The 21348-nt window shown below is 41.6% G+C and overlaps 1 protein-coding gene across 1 annotated transcript in view; it reads left to right on the forward strand.

Annotated features, from left to right (window-relative positions):
* Scd5 (stearoyl-CoA desaturase 5) overlaps window positions 1-21348 on the forward strand; it is a gene marked incomplete at its 5' end in the record, with an annotated part of 145704 nt that overhangs the window by 66628 nt on the left and 57728 nt on the right. Inside the window, one exon of the mRNA XM_010628838.2 lies at window positions 6747-6877. Coding sequence (XP_010627140.3) covers window positions 6747-6877 — 131 coding nt within the window. The remainder of the gene's footprint in view (window positions 1-6746; window positions 6878-21348) is intronic.

The raw sequence follows: 21348 nt of genomic DNA on the forward strand, positions 1-21348 counted from the left end.
GCTCTGAGGGCAGTGACCAGTGTGGACGAAGAGCTCAGCAACAGACACATGAAACCTGGTTGCCTGGTGCTTGTATTTATGGTAAAGTGAAGCTGAACTGATGAGGAACGGTGGTGAAGGTATTGTTGGCCATGGGGTAAATTTGGGAGCTGGCATAGGCAGGAGGTGAGACAAGGGCTTTGACCTTCAGCTTGTGTCTGAGCTGAGTGGAAGGAAATGATGCGTCCTCCCTTCTGCCCCAGGGGTGAAGGAGCCTCCAGGGTCAGGCATTGGACGTGTTTGGACCACACCCTGGCCCTCTCCCCGCGTGTGTAGTAGAGGTAGAGAGCTCAGTGGCACCTACTCTTTAGGCCTGTGCTAAATGTTAAATGGGTTGCTGGGTGTAGAGCTCATTGTAGGGCCTGGCACACGGAAAGCCCTCAGAGGTACCTATTCTTACCAGCATTCACTCTGATGCTAGAAAGACGTAGATTTTAAATGAGGATTTGAGAGCCCCGGCATCGCTTCCTTCTGTCTTGTACATAGTCTTGAACGGTCTGTCCAACTCTCCCTCCAACCAGGTCCAGCATTTGGGAAGTTTTAATCCAGCGTCCTTGCATCTCTCCAGGTCTTTGTGGTCTGGAGGTGGTCACTTGTTATCCTTTTACCAACATTGCACTGAACAGTGGGGTCAGGACAGATGGAGGGACTCCCTGAAGAACAAGGAGCTGTCACTGGCAGCTAGAGCTTGGGCCTGTGACCCAACATGGCAGGGAGGCATTTCTGCCTAGGAGTCTTGTATCTTGATAGATCCGGGCAAGGCTCTGAGTTTGGAATCAAACAGAGACCCTCTGGCAAGCTATGGAAGGTTCAGGGTCCATGGTATGACATGAGTGTCTGGTGGTAGCAAGTTTCCAAGGGATGATCCTAGTGGCATCCTAGGCAAAGTACTGGCTTTTGTTCTGTTTTGTGGGGTATCCTATTTTACACTGAGAAAAATATAATGAAAAATCTCATAGGAATTCAGTAATTGTTTTTTAAATAATGGCTTTATGAGTTATAACTCAGTGTAAAATTCACCTTTTCCAAGTGTGCAATTAATTCATTGGTTTTTGGTATAAAATTGTGCAATGCTCACAGTTTTAAAACATTTTTTGTCACCTCTCATGACTAACAGTTACTCCCCTCTTCCCTAATCTCTACCCATGCATAGCGATCTGCTTTCTGTCCGTGTGGTTGGCAAATTCTCCTGCAACCAGGATTTAAAGATGCACCTGCTTTCCCTGAAGTGAAGTTTCCTGCTTACACCATGTCTTAGTTATCTCTTGCCGAATAACAAACCACCCCAAAATTTAAGTTTGCTCAGTTTTGTTTTAAAAGCAAAAACGCTTTTATTTTCACACAGTTTGATGGGGAGCAGGAATCCAGGGATAGCTTAGCAAGGGCATTGACCTCAGGATCTCAAATGAGGCTGCAGTGTATGGGTGGGGACCACTGTCTGGTCTGAAGACAGCCTGGAAGGCTCTGCTGCCAAGCTGATTCGCATGGCTATTGGTCCTCCGTGGGTTGTCTTACTGGGAGCCCCAGTTCCTGGCTGGCTGTTGGCTGGAGCAACCCTCAGTTTCTTGCCCTGGCTCCCTGACATAGCTTTCTCCACCACAGCCTGCTGGAGAGAAGCTACTAGCAAATGTTTTGCAGCCTAATCATGGAAACAACATGTCCTCGAAGTTGCTGCATTCTTGGTGAGAAATGAGTTACTAAAGTGGAAGAGATAATACAAGGAGGTTAGGAGATGGGGACACTGGGGCCACCTTGAAGGCTCTATACCAAAAGCACATCCTGCAGATCTCCCTGCATTCTCTAGGCTTCTCAACATCCTTTTAATACCCCTTTTTTTTTTTTTTTTTTTTTTTTTTTGCTTAAGCTAACCAGAAATTGATGTCTTTTGTTTGCATCCAGAATTCCATATTTGTTTTGTCACCTTGTGATTCTGGCTTATGTTGATTTAATTTCTTTTTCTGTGTGGTATAAACTAGTTGGTAAAGTTATTGCTCATTACTTTCTTTTCTCTCTCAAAGTTATCAATTGTTTGAATATTTCACACCCCAGAGCCAGCTAACCAGCTTCCATCAGAAAATGTGTTTAATATTAATCTTCATGAAGATCATAGAAGAGAAGTTAAGAACAAAGAATCAGCCCTCCCAAAATAGGAAAACTAAGTCTTGTGAAGGGGATACTTTACCAAATCCTCAGATTATCCCACAAGTTTGTGTTTTATTGTCTTCTGGGCCATGACCAGATGGTTGCTTTCCTCCCAAAATTCTGCAGAATTTAAGCATCAAAATGCCAACTGATTTAAGCAGAAAGGGTAAGTTTGTTGACTTTGATAGCTCAGAAAAATACTAGGGAGGCTCACAAGACCAAGAGACTACAGATGTCCAGGGCCTGGAACATAGGAAGTTCTCCCTTCACCTCAGGGACATCTCCCTCATCTTCATGTTTTACCTTCTTGGTCTCATTCCTTGCTTTTTTTTTTTTTTCTATAGTACTGGAGATTGAGCCCAAAGCCTTACACTGAACTGTCTCCATTGCCTCTTTTATTTTTAAATTTTGAAGCAGGATCTTATTAAGCTTGGAACTCCTATCCTCTGGCCTCAGTCTGCTGAGTAGCTGGGATTGAAGGCAGAGCTGCCACACCTGGCTGGGCTTCATTCTTTACTATTGCAATCAGACTGTCTTATCTTGGTGATATGTAGCCTTTAGTTAACCCCATGTTGGGCTTTCAGCCAGAAGGAATAGGAAGTTTTGAGTCAGGAGTTTATTCTCAAAGTTAGGAAGGTGAGGTCTGACACTAGGCCAGACTTGTTGGCATGAGGGCCATAGAAAACCTTCAGCAACCACTGCCCAGCGCAGGCTCTGATTTAAGCTCTTTGTCAGTGCCTGGACAAGGACAGGCCAGCTATGCAAATGGTCCATAAATTTTGCAGATTCGCAGACCAGGATGATGCTACAGTCTGTAGTAAGGACCTCCTGGGGGGAAATGAGGATTGGAGTGGTCTTTGTTTGGCCAATGTTTTTTGTGGAGTCTTGGAATTACTTTTATTACATCCAAGGTCCAGTATCTTAGGCTACTGACAAAAAAATATCAAGTTAAATTTTTTCATTCTAGATTTTACTAGTTCCCTAACTATTTGGCAGATTAAAAAAATGGTCAGTGGAGATGTGAAGGCCAGTAATGACATAGGAAATAACTGTCCACTTCATGGACTCATGACCAATGTTAAGTTATAGTAACAAAGGAGATCTGAGCTTTTTATTTGCTACACTTTCTATGATTTGTGGCCAGATTTTTTTTTTTAACCTCTTGAGTAAAGAATGGTTTGTCAAGTTCATGAAAATCATGGCTAATCAGGGGCCAGTTAATTTTAGAACGAACACCAAATTGTTTAGAGCTAACATTGATTATAGGAAATGGAGAAGGGGACGTTGCCAGAACCTCTGCCATAGGTCCTAGCCTCCTGTGAGCCACTATAGCACAAGGCAAAAGAATAAAGACAGGAAACTAGACTTAGAATGAAGCTGAGTTTTGGAGCATGATCAGTGCTGCTGATGGCAGCAAAGACAAAGGCCCCCAAGTACCTCCAGTATTTATTAAATACAATCATGGGAAGGAATAGGGATCTGGGTATGTTTTGAGGGCATCTAGTGAAATATGGCTGAACACTTGGCATGATGACACCCGACAGGGGTGTTAGGGAATAAGCACTACTTATCTTGCTTGGATAGAACAAACAGGTACTGGGACTAGGTGCAATTGGCAAACAACCCATCAGGCCAGCAAGAAGCCATAATTCAGAGGAAAGGATTTTAATAGGGGTCACCCTGACCTCAGCTGTACATAATGTGGCAGAGGCCTGCCACTTTACAGACCAGGGCCTAAGTTTCTGTGGCAGCCACTGGGGGAGGGACTATATTCACCCAGTCTTCCATCTGACATGCCCATTTGAGTCACATAGAGCTTTGGTCTGACTCCTGATGTAAAATAATATAGCCAAATTAGGGAAGGCAAGAAGCAGGTGCCATTCATAGCCTATTAGTGCTGTCTGTTACAATTGATTGCTACTAGAACCATGTAAATATAGAGAACAAGAGCAGCTAGACACTTAACTTTTGGAAGTTGTACAAGTAATATTGTGCTCCTTTTGAATATGTACACTGACATGAAGTTACCAAATTATTTTTCCTCAGAAGTGCTACAGTGGGCTCCCTACATATTTATCCTGTTCTGGGATGGTTCACAGCTGATCTTGTTACTGGACTGGGGGTCTTGTCCAGGTTCTTGATGTCCTAAACAAAGAATTAAGTGGGGCTTCCAAGAGTAGGAGCAGAATCAATGATTTATTTGACAGAGGAAAAACATGGTATCCTCCACACTCTGTGGGAGTGGCCTGGTGAGCAGAGTTCACAGCCTGAGGAGGCTTGGTGCTGAGAGTTTTACACCTTAGGGTTCTCTGAATAAGACTGAAGGTTTGGTCTGAGTTATGACTCTTGCCAATGAGCAGCTTGACTTGACCCCTCCATCACACAATGGAGTTTTTGTTGTTGTTGTTGTTGTTGTTGTTGTTGTTGTTGTTGTTTTTACTTTTTATGGTCCTTGGAGAAACTGTCATCACCCAAGCTGAAAAATTCTACTGAACTCTTTTTGTCAGTAGGCTAAGACATTGCTTCTCAGAAGCAATAAAAGTAATTGTCCAAAGCCCCAGGGGAGGGTGGTGGTGTGTGTCAAATCTACATAGTCAATGCCATGGTAATTAGGGTTAGGGTCAACCAAGGGTTGCAGAAGACCACCAGAAGCATGCCCAGGGACCTATTGTATATAAAATAAGTTAGCTGGTTATAGCTGGTGTAGACCAGAGCATCCTGATCCCAGGCTAATGTTTAACTCAGATGGGATCCAGTTCCAGAAAGGCGAAAAATTCCTTTTTTTCAAGCCTTTTTCCTAGCCACCTTCTGCCTCATTCTGGTGGTGTGTTCATAGCCCAATGCTTGCTCTTAGGTAATTCTTTATGAAAGGCCCTGCATGTGCTAAGTGTAAGTGTAGCAACTGTGTCAGCCCACCTTCTACCTTTTGTGGCTCCTTCTCTGTCTTAGTCACTTTCCTTTCACTGGGACAAAATACCAAACACCCACAAGTTAAAGGAGGAGAGGTTTATTTGGCTCATATTTCCAATGTGTTCAGTCCAAGATCACTTTGCTTCAGGACAGAAACAACATGGCAGAGGGGGATGGCGAAAGAAAGCTGTTCAACCCATGGCAGCCAGAGGCAGAGAGGGAAGGGAGGAGCCAAGGTTAAAATTACACTCTTCCAGGTCACACATACAGTGACCCCCCCTCGCAGGTTCAGCTATGAGGTCATCGATGGATGAATAGACTGATGAATAGAGTACCCCCACGATCCACTCACCTTCCACACACATGAGACTTTTGGAAGTGCATTTTAGATTTAAGCCATAATGCCCTCCATATAAGAAAGCAGCTCACTTTTACATTTGGATTGGGATCCAGTATTTAAGATGACAGTAGGGTGTAGGGGAGTGAAGATAACATTTACCTGATGGCTCCCAGAGAGGCAGAGAGGAATATATGTTAGGAACTCTGTTCTTGGTTCAGGCAGACTTGGGATCAACTCTCAGCAAACGTACTTTGCAGCTTTGTGACACTAGGGAATTCGCTCCCTTCTAAAATGGGGCTAATAATCATACCAAACACGCAGGTTTTTTGATGTGCTTAATATGGTGCTCTAAATAAACTGCTGGGCATTATGTGGGCACATGGCTTTTAAAATCTCAACAATCATCACTTTGGGGTTCCTAAATTGTCTCTTTCTCCGGTGAATGTATAGCCTCTCCCAAGCCTTCAGGGAAAGAGCAAATCACCACACCCTCACCACCACCGTCAGCAGTCGCAGTGGTGGGGTCTCTGGGCAGAGGAGTGGGGACAAGGCTGACTTGGGGTTCATCGCAGTGTTTATCAATCATCCTCTGGGAGGTTCTGCTCCTCAACTGTGAAATGAGAGCCCTTGTACCTATGGCAAGAATTAGAGATGGTGCTGTACTTAAGTATGTGGCAGCCGAGAAGCCCCACCCTAGGCTGGCTTTGAACATTTCCCCTGCTGGCCACCTTCCCATCTCAGGTCCCTGTGACGATGTCTGAGACAGTCTCTGGAGACAAAGCTCGCTGACTGTGCAGCCCAGGTGTTCCTCATTTTCACTGACCTGAGTCAGACTTCATTGCTCTTAAGCCTAGCCCAGTTTCCTGCAGTTCAAGGCCCATGGAGCCATGATCGTGGGTGTTGCTACTTAGAAATATGCTCTTTGCATAACACTGGCCCTGCCATGGGTACCACCCCAGAGGCAGCTCAGTGATCAGCCTTACTCTCAGAGAACAGAGTGGACCAGGAGGCTCGAATGGCACCGTTCTCCTCAGGCTGCTGCAAGGCCAGCAAGAAAACGAGCAAATAAAAGACTTTTTAATGCAGTGGAAATGATATTTAAAGACTCCTGGCATTAGGTCAGAGTTTCTAGAAGCAAGTTCTCTCTGCATCTGCCCCATACTGGAAAGCTACCGATCAATAAAGACTATCTTCTCATGCTGTAGATTCCTCCCCACATCATTTCATGTGGGTCCCCATTCAAGAGAGGAAAAAGCATGGGGAAGTTGAAAGGCTTGGTGACAAATGCTGACACTGTCCCTGTTGTGTCTTGCAGCCTACTTCTGCTTCCTGGTGACCGCTCTCGGTGTGACAGCTGGCGCCCACCGCTTGTGGAGCCACAGGTCGTACAAGGCCAAGCTGCCTCTGAGGATATTCCTGGCTGCTGCTAACTCCATGGCTTTTCAGGTGGGAATTCCGGGTGGGCTCCGTCACAGGGACCCAGTGCAGGTGGCTCTGGGGAGGAAGGGAAGGATGGGTGGACACCCTCCACCCTGGTGCTGGGCCCTAAGCGCCTCCAGTCTGTCCCATGATTTTTGTCTGTCTCCTTGGAGCTTTAAATACAGTAATATGTTCACTGGGGGTTTTGTGCCCTGACGCTGCTGAACTTGAGGAGGTAAGGAGGCTTAGCCACCCAGAGTTCATGCGGCAAGTGTGCCAGAGCCCCCAGCATTGTCCCACTCTAACCAAGGGCTGGGCTCTGGGCTGAGCGTGCTATGTGTATGTCACACAGTCCTCATAGTCACACCAGGACCTCATCATCTTCTCCATTTTACAGATGAGGAAACTGAGGTTTAATGAGGTTAAAGAACTTTGCCCGCTTACAGGGCTAAGAAACAGCATGTGGAAGGTAGGCAGATGCAGGCCATCCTGACTCCAAGGGCATCCCTCTCCTGTAGTCTTGAGCTTACCCTTCAAGGTCTGCATGGACGGACTGTTTGATCTGGGGGATGATTGAGTTTTACTGTCATGGTTGCTGGCTGTGATGCATTTCTTGTCATCTGTGAAAATAAGAATACTTCAGTCCCAGGGTGGTTATGTAACCAATGAAAGATGCAGAGAGCTATAAAATTGTAAGAGAATGCACTGGGGTTAGGCCATGTCCTTCAAGACAACTCTAGTCCTAGACCACTTCCTGCCACCTTGGGCTTTCTGAGCTGCTGGAATTTTGGGTTAACTGATATGTTTTCCCAACTTTTTATGCGACCCAGGCAGTGTGCATGGGAACAACTTGTTTTTAAAGTTTCTACTTTCGCATGCCTGCAGATGATTCTAAACCCTGTTTATTTCTTATCTGTTGGGAAGGGATGGTGATTCCTAAAACTGCTTCAGGATTCAAGGAAATGGGGAAGCTAGGAGCCTCCCTGAGATCCTCAGACGGGCCTGGCATGTCCACTCCTGTGGTGGGCCTCATCCGTACAGGAGAGCCTGACCTGAGACTTCCTCTCAGTGCTTTGGGGCTTTGATTCATTTCTTTACTTAGGCTTCAAGCTGCAGTCTGAGCTTTCGTAAAGCCCCCAGGGCACAACACAGCAAATGAATTGGGGAAATGTAATGGGTGGTAGGTGTCTGCGCTGGTTATGATCAAGCTGTCAGGAGTCAGTACCAGGGTCCTGGGAAAAGCTACCACGCACAAGGGAGAAGTGGGCTGCTCGATGTTCATTTTATCTTGAGTTCAACCATCATCTCATTTCAGTGTTGTATTTTGTTGATCATAACTGAGAAACTGACTTAGCTCTGAGACGCCACTCAGGACTTAACTCAATATTTTCATTTATTTTGTTCGAGCCATTTATTATTTTTTGCCTCCAATTGCACACTCATGCAGTTATAAGACACCCCTATTACTGGAACTCTTGTTCCAAGATAAATAACTTGTAAGAGTCTAAAACTTGATTTTTCTTTTCTTTGTGAAAGTATTTGTTTATAACTCAGTGTTTGAAAACTTAAGTTTCCTTATCAAAACATCACATAACGATACCAGACTGTGATCTTAAATAGCGTGGGGGAGAAAGCACATGTAGAAGGAGGTACCCAGGTCATAGATGAATTCTTAGCTCTGTCGTTCTCTAGACTCAGCCTTTGTGCAAATCTTACGTTCTTTGTCTGCAAAGGGAACATAGTCATGTTCACCTCACAAAGTTATGGGGGGCATAAAATAAAAGTGCCAAGCTTGAGCCAGGGATTTAGCTCAGTGGTGCTGCAGCCTGCCTCACAAGTACAAATGCGAGGCCCTGAGTTTGATCCCCAGTACAAAAAAACAAAACAAAACAAAACAAAAAACAGTGCCAAGTTTATGGTGAAGCTTGATAAATTGTTCTTGTCTTTTATGAGGATCAGCATATTATCTCACTCCTTTCTATATTCTTGTACCTGTTATATGGAAAAAACTGAGGGATTATTTGTTAAATATGTGAAAAATGAACGATTTGCTTTAAAAGGTAGTTTTAGAAATTATCACATTTGATCTCTGCCTGTTTCTTAAAGGCCCACACTGATGGCAGATTTTTTTTTTTTTTTTTTTTTCTGCAAGAACACAGATGTCTGAGACACTTTCCTGGTGTGACTATGGAAGGCAGTTTGCATGCACTCCTTGACTTGTTTCCCCCACAGAATCTGGTTGTCCAGGCACATGTGGGAGTCAAGGAGAAAGAGCAGATAACGAGGTATCTCTGAGCAGCACCTTTTACCTTTGCTTGTGACAGCCGTGATTTATTGATTTGTCAAAGCCCATTGTGTCCATAAAACCCATTGTGTCCACAGCCACAGCGAGAGGTGCTGGCGGATGAAGGGTGCAGCCAGGGCTGGGGGACAACTCTCGTGCCTGCTGTGTGAGATGTGTATGTTTTCTGCTTTTATCTGGCAGGATTCACTATACATCCTAATAGAAACGTACTTTTCAGATAGAGAATAACCCAATTCCGTCTTTAATGGGAATCTAGGTCAGTGAAAGTAGGCAAAATGGGAGAAATGCATCTCGGGGGAATGAAAATGTGGCAGTCTGAGAGATCCTGAGAGGAGAGTATTGTTCACAGATGGATTTGTCCTGAACAACAGGCCCAACCTGCCCTTCATGTAGTGTCTCCCTGCCCAGTAGGACAGAAACTCCTTCCTGTCGTCCTCTCCTGCTCTGTGCCATGAATGAATTTTTGTTTTAAGGTAAACTTTTGTAAACAAAAAATTGTATTCTCTAAAGACACTTAAAGAGGTAATATTTTTTAAAATACTTAATAAAACAGAGGGTATTTTTGTAACTAAATGCCTAGTTTTCTCTGTTAATTTAGCTCCACACCTGCAGGGCAAGGAAGGTATGCTGCAGCTAAATTGTCAGTGTGAGTCTATTTGGAAGCATTTTCCAGCTCGCTGTTCATTTTGCCTTCTCTTCAGACAGAGGATCTTTAGAAAAGAGAATGAATCCCCTTTTCTGTGCATTGTCTCCTGTGCCCATCTCTTCCCCTGTGATCACAGACAGAACTGGGGGTCCTCAGAAGCCATGCATCTCATTCTTTTTCTAACAATAGAAGGAGCCAAAGCCTAAATGGCTCACTTTATTTTTATTTTCCCACATCATATCCAAAAACGTTTATGTGTTGCAATGCAGTTTATTGACAGACCATTTCTTTCTTTTTTTCCCCAAATTAAGAATATTGGTACATTTACAGCAAACAATGCAGTTACATTTATCATTGGGATCTTCTACCTTTGTATGATGTGTCTTGGTTCTTATTTTTTCCCCATACCCCTGCCCTCCCTTCACGCCCTTTACCCTTCCCTATTTACAAAGACTTTGTTTCCACTTTTCCTTTTTTTCACATTTTTTTCTTTTCCTTTATTTCCTTTCCTCTACTCTTCCCACTTCCTTTTAGCCATTTTCTTCCTATTATACCATTTCAATTATACCATTTGAACCTTATTTACACTTTTAGTTTTTCACACCAGAGAAACTATTTTGTATTTATATATGTGTGTCCTATTTATTTCACTTATGATTTTGCCTCAATATGCATCCATTTAGCTATAAATGTCTCTAGTTTCCCATTCTTTATGGCTGAATAGTATTCCATTTTATAGAAAACCCACATCTTCTTTATCCAGTCTCCAGTTGATGGGCATTTGGGTTGTTTCCAAATTTCAGCTATTACAAACTGTGCCGCTATAAACATGGGTGCATATATATCACTGTGGTATGATTCTTTTAATTCTTTTGGAAAGATACCCAGCAGAGGGATAGCTGGGTCAAATGGGACCTCTAATCCTAGTTCTTTGTGGTGTCTCCATATTGATTTCCCCAGTGCTTGCACCAGTCTGCACTCCCACCAACAATGGAGAAGGGTTCTTTTCACCCCGCAACCCCGCCAACATTTGTTATTGGTTGATTTCTTGATAACAGCCATTCTTTGTGGAGTGAGGTGGAATCTCAGTTTTGTTTTCATCTGCATCTCTCAAATGACCAGTAATGTTGAACATTTTTTCATATATTTATTTGCTGCTTTTACTTGTTTGTCTGAGAAATATCTGTTCATTTCAGATGCCCATTTTTGAATCTGGTCTTTGTATTTCAGGGGTCTGATTATTTTGAGTTCTTTGTGTATTCTAGATAGTAGTACTTTGTCTGAGGAACAGCTGGTAAAAATTTTTCCCACATTATAAGTTGTCCCTTCGCTCTGTTGGTGGTTTCTCTTGCAATGCAAAAACTTTTTAATGAGATGAGATTCCAGTAGTTCATTCTTTGTGCTAGTTCTTGTGCTGCTAAGGATTTGTTCATAAAGTCTTTTCCTATGCCAGTGTCTTTGAGTGTGCTACCTAATTTATTTTCCAGTAAGTTTAGTGTTTCCGTTTTGATATTTAGATCTTTAATCCCCTTGGATTTTAGTTTAGTGCATGGTTAAAGATACAGGTCTAGTTTTAATCTTTGGCAAGTTGAAATCCAGTTTTTCCAACACCATTTATTAAAGAGGCTATCTTTCCTCCAGTGAGGATGGTTGCATGCTTTGTCAAAAATGAGGTAGCTGAGTATATCTGGTGTTGTTTCTGCATCTTCTAATCTATTCCATTGATCCTTGGGTCTGTTTCTTTGTCAGTATATGCAGTTTTTATCACAGTGTCTTTGTAGTATAGTTTCAAGTTGGGAATTGTGATACCCCCTGTCACGTCTTTGTTGCCTAGAATGGCTTTTGCTATCCTAGGTGTCTTCTGGTTCCAAATGAATTTTTGTATTGTTTTCTCTAGTTCTGTGAAATATACTGTTGGGATTTCAATCAGGATTGCATTGAATAGCAGTTTTGGAAGTATGACCATTTTCACTTTGTTGATTCTTCCTACCCAGAAGCAAGGGATGTCTTTCCATTTTCTTATATCCTCTTCTATGTCTTTTTACAGAGTGCCATAGTTTTCAGGATAGAGATCTTTTGTCTCCATCATTAGATTGACTCCTAGATATTTCATTTTTTTTGGATGCTATTGTGAAAGGAATTGTTTCCCTAATTTCTCTCTCAGTGAGTCTGTTATTTGTGCATAAGAAGATATTGATTTTTGAGTGTTGACTTTGTATCCAGCTACTCTACTGAATCTGTCAATTAAGTCTAGAAGTCTTTTGGCAGAGTTTTTTGGGTCTTCTATGTAGAGTATCATATCATCAGCAGATAGTGACAGTTTGACTTCTTCCTTTCCTTTCTTTATTCCTTTTTTTTTCTTGTCTAACTGCTGTGGCTAATGTTTTGAGAACTATGTTGAACATGAATGGTGATAGTGGACATCCTTGTCTTGTTCCTGATTTTAGTGTGAAGGTTTTCAGTTTTTGACCATTTAGCATGATATTGGCTGTTGGTTTTTCATAGATCACCTTTATCAGGTTGAGATAAAGACCATCTATTCCAATTTTCTGCAGGGCTTTTATCATGAATGGGTGTTGAATTTTGTCAAATGCTTTTTCTATATCTATTGATATGATCATATGGTTTTTGTCCTTGACTCTGTTAATATAGTGTATTATAGTTATCTATTTACATATGTTGAACCATCCTTGTGTCCCTGGGATAAATCTGACTTGGCCAGGGTGTGTGATCTTCTTGATGATCTTCTGTATTCTATTTACCAGTATCTTATTGAGGATTTTTGCATCTATGTTCATTAGGGAGATTGGCCTGTATTTCTCTTTTTTGGTTGTATCTTTCCCTGGTTTTGGAATCAAAGTAATACTTGCTTCCTGGAATGAATTTGGAAGTATTGCTTCCCTTTCAATTTCATTGAAGAGTTTAAAAAGTAGTGGCAATAGTTTTTCTGTAAATGTCTTATAGAATTCAGCAGTGAATCCATCAGGACCTGGGCTTTTCTTTGTTGGTAATGTTTTAATTACATTTTCAATTTCACTGAATGTAATTGGGGTGTTTAGACTTTTTATATCTTCTTCATTCAACTTTGGAAGTTCATATGTATCTAGGAATCTGTCCATTTCTTCCGTATTTTCCATTTTATTAGAGTACAGGTTTTTGAAGTAGGTATTGTTGATCTTCTGGATTTCTGGTGGATCTGTTGTGGCTTCACCTTTTCACTCCTAATTGCATGAATTTGAGCCTTTTCTTTCCTTTTTTTTGATAAGATTGGCTAAGGGTTTATCAATTTTATAAAAAACCAACTCTTTGATTCATTTATTTTTTGTATCATTCTCTTAGTCTCCATTGAATTAATTTCTTCTCTGATCTTCATGATTTCCTCCTTTATACAAGCTTTCAATTTGTCTTGCTCTTCTTTCTCTAGGAGCTTAAGGTTAAGCATTAGGTTGTTTATTTGATCTCGCTCTGTTTTCCTAGTATGGGCATTTATAGCTATGGATTTCTCTCATAGAACTGCTTTCATTGTATCCCATAGATTCCTGTATGTTTCATTGGCATTATCATTTAATTGTAGAAACTGTCTCATTTCTTCTTTAATTTCCTCTGTGACCTAATGGTCATTCAGCAGGGTGTTATTTAATTTCCATGTGTTTGTGAAGTTCTTGTGGTTTCTTAGGCTATTGATCTCCAGTTTAATTGCACTATGGTTTGGTAATATACAGGGATAACTTTGATTCCTTTGCATTTACTTAAGCATGTTCTATGAGCTAGCATGTGTTCTATTTTTGAGGATGCCCCTGTGCAGCTGAAAAGAATGTATATTCTGATTTTGTGGGGAGGAAGGAACACTCTGTAGACATCTACTAAGTCCATTTGTTGTAAGACTTGGTTCAGTTCTGTTATTTTGTTGTTGAATTTTTTTGTCTAGATGATCTGTCTATTTGTGTCAGTGGAGTATTAAAGTCCCCTGCTACAATTGTATTAGTGCTCATTTCATTTTTCATATCCATTAATATTTATTTTGTATAGTTGGGGGCATTAGTGTTCAGTGCATATATATTTATGATTGTCATTTTTCCTCTTGTACAAAGATTCTTCTTTGTCTCTCTTCATTAGTTTTGGTTTGAAATCTACTCTGTCTGCAAATAAGATAGCTACCCCCACTTTTCCAGGTTCCTCTGACAGACTATTTCTTCTTCTATCTGCCACCAACCATTTGGGCTGAGACAGCACCTCATCATTGCTCACCCTTTGCACCTTGCTTTCCTGCCAGGCGCACTCTGTTGCTGCTTTCTAGGTTTCCCAGCCCACTGATTACTTTGCATTCTAGACTATTTCTCTCCCAGCTGCCTTCATTTGCATTTTCTCCTAAGTCAAATCTCAGTGTGGTAATTTCTAGTCATATTTCTAATCCCTTTAGATCCACCTATGTTACTTTTCTGTCCTCAGTGATGTCTATTGCACTTCCTAATTTAGTACCAAACAAAACTGTTATTGATAAAATCATGGAAGCCTTGAATGCAGCCATTAATGAAGATGCTAAATACAAGTAGTCTCACAGACACCGTGGGGCCTTCCATTAGCCACCTGTCCCCCTGCTCCTCATTACAATAAACTGTTTTTGTTGTTGTTGTTGTTGTTGTTGTTGTTGTCTTGGTACCAGTCCTTGCGCTTGCAAGGCAGGCCACCCCTGGCCCCCCACAGTGAGCTGGTTTTCATCATTGATCTTTATTCACTGCATTCAACCTTCCAGTCGTCCTGTCCCAGTTCTTCCTAATGCCAGCCAGAGCTCTTTTCCCAGGGATGTTTCAAGCTGCAGCAAGCTGGAAAGATACTGAAAGGGAATAGTGACGCTCAACAACTAGGCCACACACACACCAAGAGGTCCGAATGGAGATTTTATTCAAGGGGTGGGAGTAGAGAGAGAGAGAGAGCAGAGAGAAAGAGCAGAGAGAAAACAGAGAGAGAGCAGAGAGAGAGAGAGAGAGAGAGAGAGAGAGGAGGAGGAAGAAGAGAGGAAGAAAAGAAGAGAACCAAAAAAAAGGAAGGTCCTTTTATCAGTTTTGGGCTAGGCTATTGATTATTAAGGAGGAGTGAGCTACTTTCAACCTATCACAGGGCAGGTTGCCTTTTATAGGTCCAGCCCTGAAGACACAGGTTTCAACTTCTCTGGACCACTGTGGCCTTGAGGAAAAGGAAATCAGAGATAAGGGCACGCGGTCATTTTAGGAGCCAAGAAGTACCAGGAGAATGCAGCCTGCGCTGGCAGCATCACAAAATACTTTAACATAATCAATTCCCTAACAGATATAATATCTACAGGAGTTCTTGAATCAACAGCTTTAATTGATGGTAAAATTGTACTGAGTTTAACATGCCAGAGTTTTACTAGGCTATGCCACCATTTACTTTTCAAAATTCTTTTATTTTATTTTTTACCATACAGTACAATTTTATTGCACTGAAATCCAAGAGTCACCTAAAAATATATCGAGTGCAACCAAAACACCTGGGTATTGAAGAAATATATATTCTTTTTTTCTATAAACTGAGCTGTGAAAGTGTATTTTTAGTATAGACAGTAACAGGTCTATATGTAATCTAAACAACAGGATTCAGGGTGTGTCTGTATAGATTAATTCACCTCTCCAAAGATATGTGCATTTTAGAAGTGAAGCAAATGTTTTGGCCTGCCAGACAACTCACTTTTAGTAGTGCTAAAAGTGCTTGCTGCACAACTCACTTTTAGTACAAATCACCAACACAGTTAATCCTTAGACTCGGGGACAGCTAAACAGATTGTTTTAAAACTGTTTCAGAAGGCAAAAACATGTTTATTTTCATCTTCTTCCCACTGAATTTTCCATCTTATTTTGTGTAAATCTGCTAGTTAATTCCCTTTGAATTTAAGGGTGCATAAACCACTAAAGGATTATGGGGAATGGAAGAGCTATGTAAAGAAATGGCCCATAGGAGTTTACAGTCTAATAGATCTGACTAGAATTGTGTAAAGACAGACAGACCCTTTTGCAAGACAGTGCAGTGTTAAATCACCCAAAGGCCTCCTGCTTTCTCTTTAGGCTGCAGAATAGGAATATGGGCAGGATAGTGGAGAAAGGCAGTGAGCTAAATAAAGGCAGAGAATTTTTCTAAGCAAAGAAAGTGGTAGTAATGGTTTAGGTATAGATGTTCCCAAAAAGTTTCATGTGTTCAGAGGTGGAGGTTTTGGAAGGAAATTGGATGTTGAGGGCACCATACTCATCAATTCTGATAACCACAAGAGCTACTGTCAGGTGAAAGGCTCATCCTCCAGGAGACTGCCCTCATCTGAGACACCAGCTCCAAGGACTGCTCAGTACTAGTGGGGTCCTCAGTCTCCCTGTGCATCAGACTGACCAGTTACAAACCCAGATGTTTTACAGTCTCCCAGGTGCATCAATTCACTAACATGGCTCATAAAATTCAAGAAAGTGCCCTACTTACTGTTAAGAGCACAACTCAGGAACAGCCAGATGGAAGGCAGTGAAAGAGGAGACCACCTCCCCCATATGGATTTGGGCGACTATGAATTAACTGTGTATTAAGCAACTATGGGTTAACTAGTAACTGTGATCTTTGTAGAATGTACCTGAGCAGCCATGACAACTTCTGTAATCTGTCACCAAAGGAGCATAATGGACTCAGAAAGTCCTGCCAGAACTCTTTGCTCTTCCCCTCTCCACTGCTCTCTGCTTTGTGTAAATCCTGCTTGCTCTATCTCCAGGGAAACTCCAATGGAGTTAAACCTCGTAGAAGGTGTAAAAAGAGGTATATAAGGAACTGTACAAGTCCTTCCTATAATTCAAGAAACTCCAAGGGTTAAAAATCTCTGTGTCAAAGCCAGGAAGACCAGATCTGTTCTAGTCTTCATCTTGTTCCACCTAAGGCCCTGTTACCGGCATGATGCCCTTCTCTGTCACTGTCCCAAGTCCTTCCCTTTCCCCTCTGTTCTGTTCTCCCTCCTTCCTGCCTAACTCTTTCCAACCTAAAGGAAGGCCTTGCTTATCTGCCCCTGTAAATAAGCTCACCAACTTGCTCGTTGCTGTAAACCCAGTCTGAAATTGTTTAATCTGTGTCTACCTTGTTTGCTCTATGTGTGAGTTGTCTCCTCCTGCAATGCAAACTCCTTAGCACGGAGAGTGCTGTTCTTCATTTCCCAGCACATAAGCAGTCAGCAGATATTTGCCAAATCAAATAATAAAGTGGCAAAGATCAGATTGATGAGGCCAGTGAAGATCTTTGATTGCAAGAAGAAGAAAACTTTCGATTTTCTGAGAAAAGTAAATACAGAGAGGTTGTCGAGGCGTAAGCCAGGGATGTGTGAATATGTGGGGTGTGCTGGCAGTGTGCTGAATAGGTCACAGGGATGGGAGATCTGAGGAAGGAGGCTGCTAGGTTATGACAGGAACCCAAGTAAACTGATCACAGTCTCAATGAGGACAGGGGCAGAGGAGAAATGCTGCGGTATTAATGAAGGATGATTTTGAATTTTTTCTTTTCAGTGTTCACTTTTATATTGAAATACATTTTTTCCAAAACTTTTATTTTGACATTTAACAGAAAAGTTGCAAAAATTTCATGAAGCACTCCTGCATCCCCTCCCTCCAGGGTCACTAATTATTAGCATATCACTTCATTGGCTTTATTGGTGTCTCTCCAGATGTGTGTGCGTATGCATCCTCATGCGCTATTTTTTCCCAATCCTTGGAAGGTAAGTTAGAGACACCGTGTCCCCTCATTCTGAAGGGCCTCACTGTGTTTCCAGGGACAGACACTCACACACTGACACAGTGCACTTGCCAAGTCAGGAATTTAATGTGGACACAATGCTATATGCAGGGTCCTCGTTCAGGGTCTGACCCAGGATCGGGCGTTACAATGTGTCTCCGTCCATCTGGAGGGCTTCCTTCCTTCCTTTGACTTGATGGCACTGATATTTTTGAAGTGTACTGGCCAGTTACCCGACACAGTGCCCCTCAGTTAGGACTCACTCATATGTCCGCACGAGAGGACTCTGATCACTTTTGGCAGGAATACTGATTAGTGATCTTGTACCCTCAGCATCAGACAAGGGGCATCGATACCACTTTGCCACCTTCTTGACGGTATGAACTTGGATGGCTTGCTTGAGGTCATACCTACCAGGCTTCTCCTTTTGTAATGAATGGATGATCTATGCACAGATTTTGTGCACTTTGGTGTTTTATCTTCACCCAGCTTTTACACAGTAGTGTTAGCATACAGTGGTGATTCTTCCTGGATCAGTTATTACATGACAGCCAGAAAATGGTGATTTATAAAGATCACATTTCTTCTCCTTTGTGTTTGCATGCCACTTTAAATTCGATTACTTATTCCTGTTTATTTATTATGGGTCCCTGTTTTCTTTTATTAAGTGGATTATCCATTACTGTCAATCCAGTTTTTCAGCGAGAGTCACTACAAATGGACTCCCATGTCCCCCTTCAACATGACCGATAATTTTCTTTTTCTTTTTTTGATCATTTTTGTTTCTGGCATAATAACATATACTTTTCCTGCCTGGTCTTGCATTAGCCATTTTTTCAGAGTCCCTGTGAGAGCTAAGCGTATGTGCTACTTCTACGCTGTCATTGTTTTCTGGGCCATTTCTTCAGCCCAATTTTGGCCCTGTGAAGTGAAGGAGATCTAGCTGAGGAAACTAGAATAATAGTCACACCACTGACCAACAATCCCACCAATCCCCAAGTTGGAAATATTTATTTATAGGACAATCCAAGTTGTTTCTAAGATGTATATCAAGAGATTTGGGGTTTTTGTTGTTGCAGTGCTGGGGGGTTGAACCCAAGGCCTTCCCACTGAGCTACTTTCCTGGTCCTTTTATATTCTTTTAAATTTTTTCCAATTTTTATTTTTTATAAATGCATGTTTGACAGGGTTACTAAGCTGTCCAGGCTGGGCTCAATCTCAAAATTCTCCCACCTCAGCCCCTCAACATGCTAGGACTATAGACATGCACTACCAACACCTGGCTTAAGATGTGTTTTTTAAAATTTAGGAGTCTTACTTGAATACGTACTCATTGTGAGAGATGTTAACAAAATAGTAACAGATGAAAATATGAGATCACTGCTTTATTTCTTTGCAATCTGTAAGTTTTGTCAGTACTTTTTAAACCACTTAGATTGGCTTTCCAACTCTTGCTCAGCTTCTAAAACTTATGTGGGCCGAAAGCCACATGAAGCAAGGCAGCAGGTGGCAATCTGTCCTCTCCCAGCTATAGTCCCAGGTGGTGTTGACTGATGCCAGGCTCCTTCTGGGGACTTTCTGGACTAGTCTTACAGATCATTCAGCATTGTCAGCTGTGGGGAAAGCACCAAATGTTCCTCATTGTTTGCATGGTGCGTTGTTGGCATCCAAGATGGAGGACATTGAGTTGAGACTCCAGAGAGAGAGCCCATTTACAGTGAGGTTTACAGCTCCTGGGAATGGAGGTAGCAGCATCTTTCCCTTTCTGACCCCCTGGATAGAACAACTCCTTTCCCAGATGGGGTGCCATTCACTAATGACACGCATGCATGCATGGACACATTTTCCACTTTGAAACTTATGTGATCACCCATGTGTGGTAGCATATGCTTGTAATTCCAGCACTCTGGGAGGCTGAGGCAGGAAGATTGCAAATTTGAGCTGAGCCTAAGCAATTTAGTAAAATCTTTTCTCAAAAAAATCTGGGGATTAGCTCACTGAGACGGTTCTGTGTTTAAGAATCTCCAGTACCACAAAATAATCAATCAATCAATCAATCAATCCTGCCAGTTCCAACTGATGATATGTTGGCTCTACTTACTTATTTACTTTCTTTCTTTCTTGAAGCAAAACATTTCTTGGAACATTTTATTTTATTTTTATTTATTTATGTTTTGGTACTGGGGATCAAACTTGGGCCCTTGCACTTGCAAGGCAGGCAGTAGAACCACTGAGCTAAATCCCTAGCCCCTTCTTGGTACATTTTAGATAGACATAATGATAACATTCATCATAGGGAGTTTGTACCTGTACACAATATATCTTGCTTCTACTTTTTCCCATTCTCCCCTTCAACCTTTCTTTCTCTCCTTATACACAAAAACTTTGTTTCAATTTTTCCTTCTGTTTTCTCTTTTTTTCTTGTCTCTTTTTTCCAGTCCTACTCTCCTCTCCATTGTTCCTCTTCTCATTTGAACATTTTCTTCCCATTTCCCAATATCTTTTATACATTTTAGTCCTTATTTCCACTTTCATTTTCTCACACCAGAGAAACAATGCAGTATTTAAACATATGTGTCCCATTTATTTCACTTAAGAGTATGGTCTTGAGGTCCATCCGTTTAGCTATAAATGTCTAAAGCTCATCCTTCTTTATGGCAGAGTAGTACTCCATTGTAGAAAAAAAAAAAACCTCCACATCTTTATCCATTTGTCAGTTGATGGGCATTTGATCTCTTTCCAAGATTTAGCTGTTACAAATTGTGCCACTATACCTGTGTGTGCCTGTTTTTAATTCTTTTGGGAAAATAGAAAGGGGAATAGCTCAAATGGAACCTCTGATTTTAGTTCTTTGATGAATCTCCATGTCACCTTCCACAGTGGTTGCAACAGTCCACACTCTCATCAACAGTGGAGAAGGGTTTCTTTCTCCCCACAACCTTGCCAACCTTTGCTATTGATTGATTTCTTGATAACAAAGCATTCTTTTTGGAGTGAAGTGGAATTGTTTTCATTTGCATTTCTTGAAAGACAGTGATGATAAACATTTTTTTTCACATATTTATTTGCTGTTTCTACTTCTTCATCTGAGAAGTGTCAATTCATTTCAGATGCCCATTTTTGGATTGGGTCTTTAAATTTGAGGATCTGATATTTTTGAGTTCTTTATATATTCTAGATATTAGTCCTTTGTCTGAGGAACAGCTGGAAAAAATTTTTGTACTCTATGGATTGTCTCTACTCTGTTGGCAGATTCTCGTTGTGCAAAAGCTTTTCAACAAGATGAAGTCCCAGTTGTTGATTCTTTGTGATAGTTCCTGTGTGATCAGGGTTTCATTCATAAAGATTTTACCTACACCAGTATCTTTGAGAGTTCTACCTATTCTATCTTCCAGCAGATTGTTTCTGTTAGTATATGAGCCATTTCTATTTTTTGTTTGTTTGTTTGTTTGAGACAAGGTGTTGCTATGTATAGTGGCCTTGAACTCACTATGTATTCCAGGCTGGCCTCAAACTCACTATGATCCTCCTGCTTCAGCCTCCCGAGTGCTGGGATTAGAGGCAATTGCCACCACACCCAGTCAATCCATTTCTATTTTAGTTTAGTGCATGGTGAAAGATAAGGGTTTAGTTTTAATCTTCAGCAAGTGGAAAGCCAGTTTTACCAGCACTGTTTATTAAAGATGCAATCATTCTTCCAGTGAAAGTGTTCCTTTGTCAAAGATAAGGTGTCTGAGTATGTCTGGAGTTGTTTCTTCATCTTCTAGTCTGTTCTACTGA

This window comes from Fukomys damarensis, unplaced genomic scaffold (assembly GCF_012274545.1).
Source record: "Fukomys damarensis isolate Sample0158 unplaced genomic scaffold, DMR_v1.0_HiC HiC_scaffold_32, whole genome shotgun sequence".
Taxonomy (NCBI): domain Eukaryota; kingdom Metazoa; phylum Chordata; class Mammalia; order Rodentia; family Bathyergidae; genus Fukomys; species Fukomys damarensis.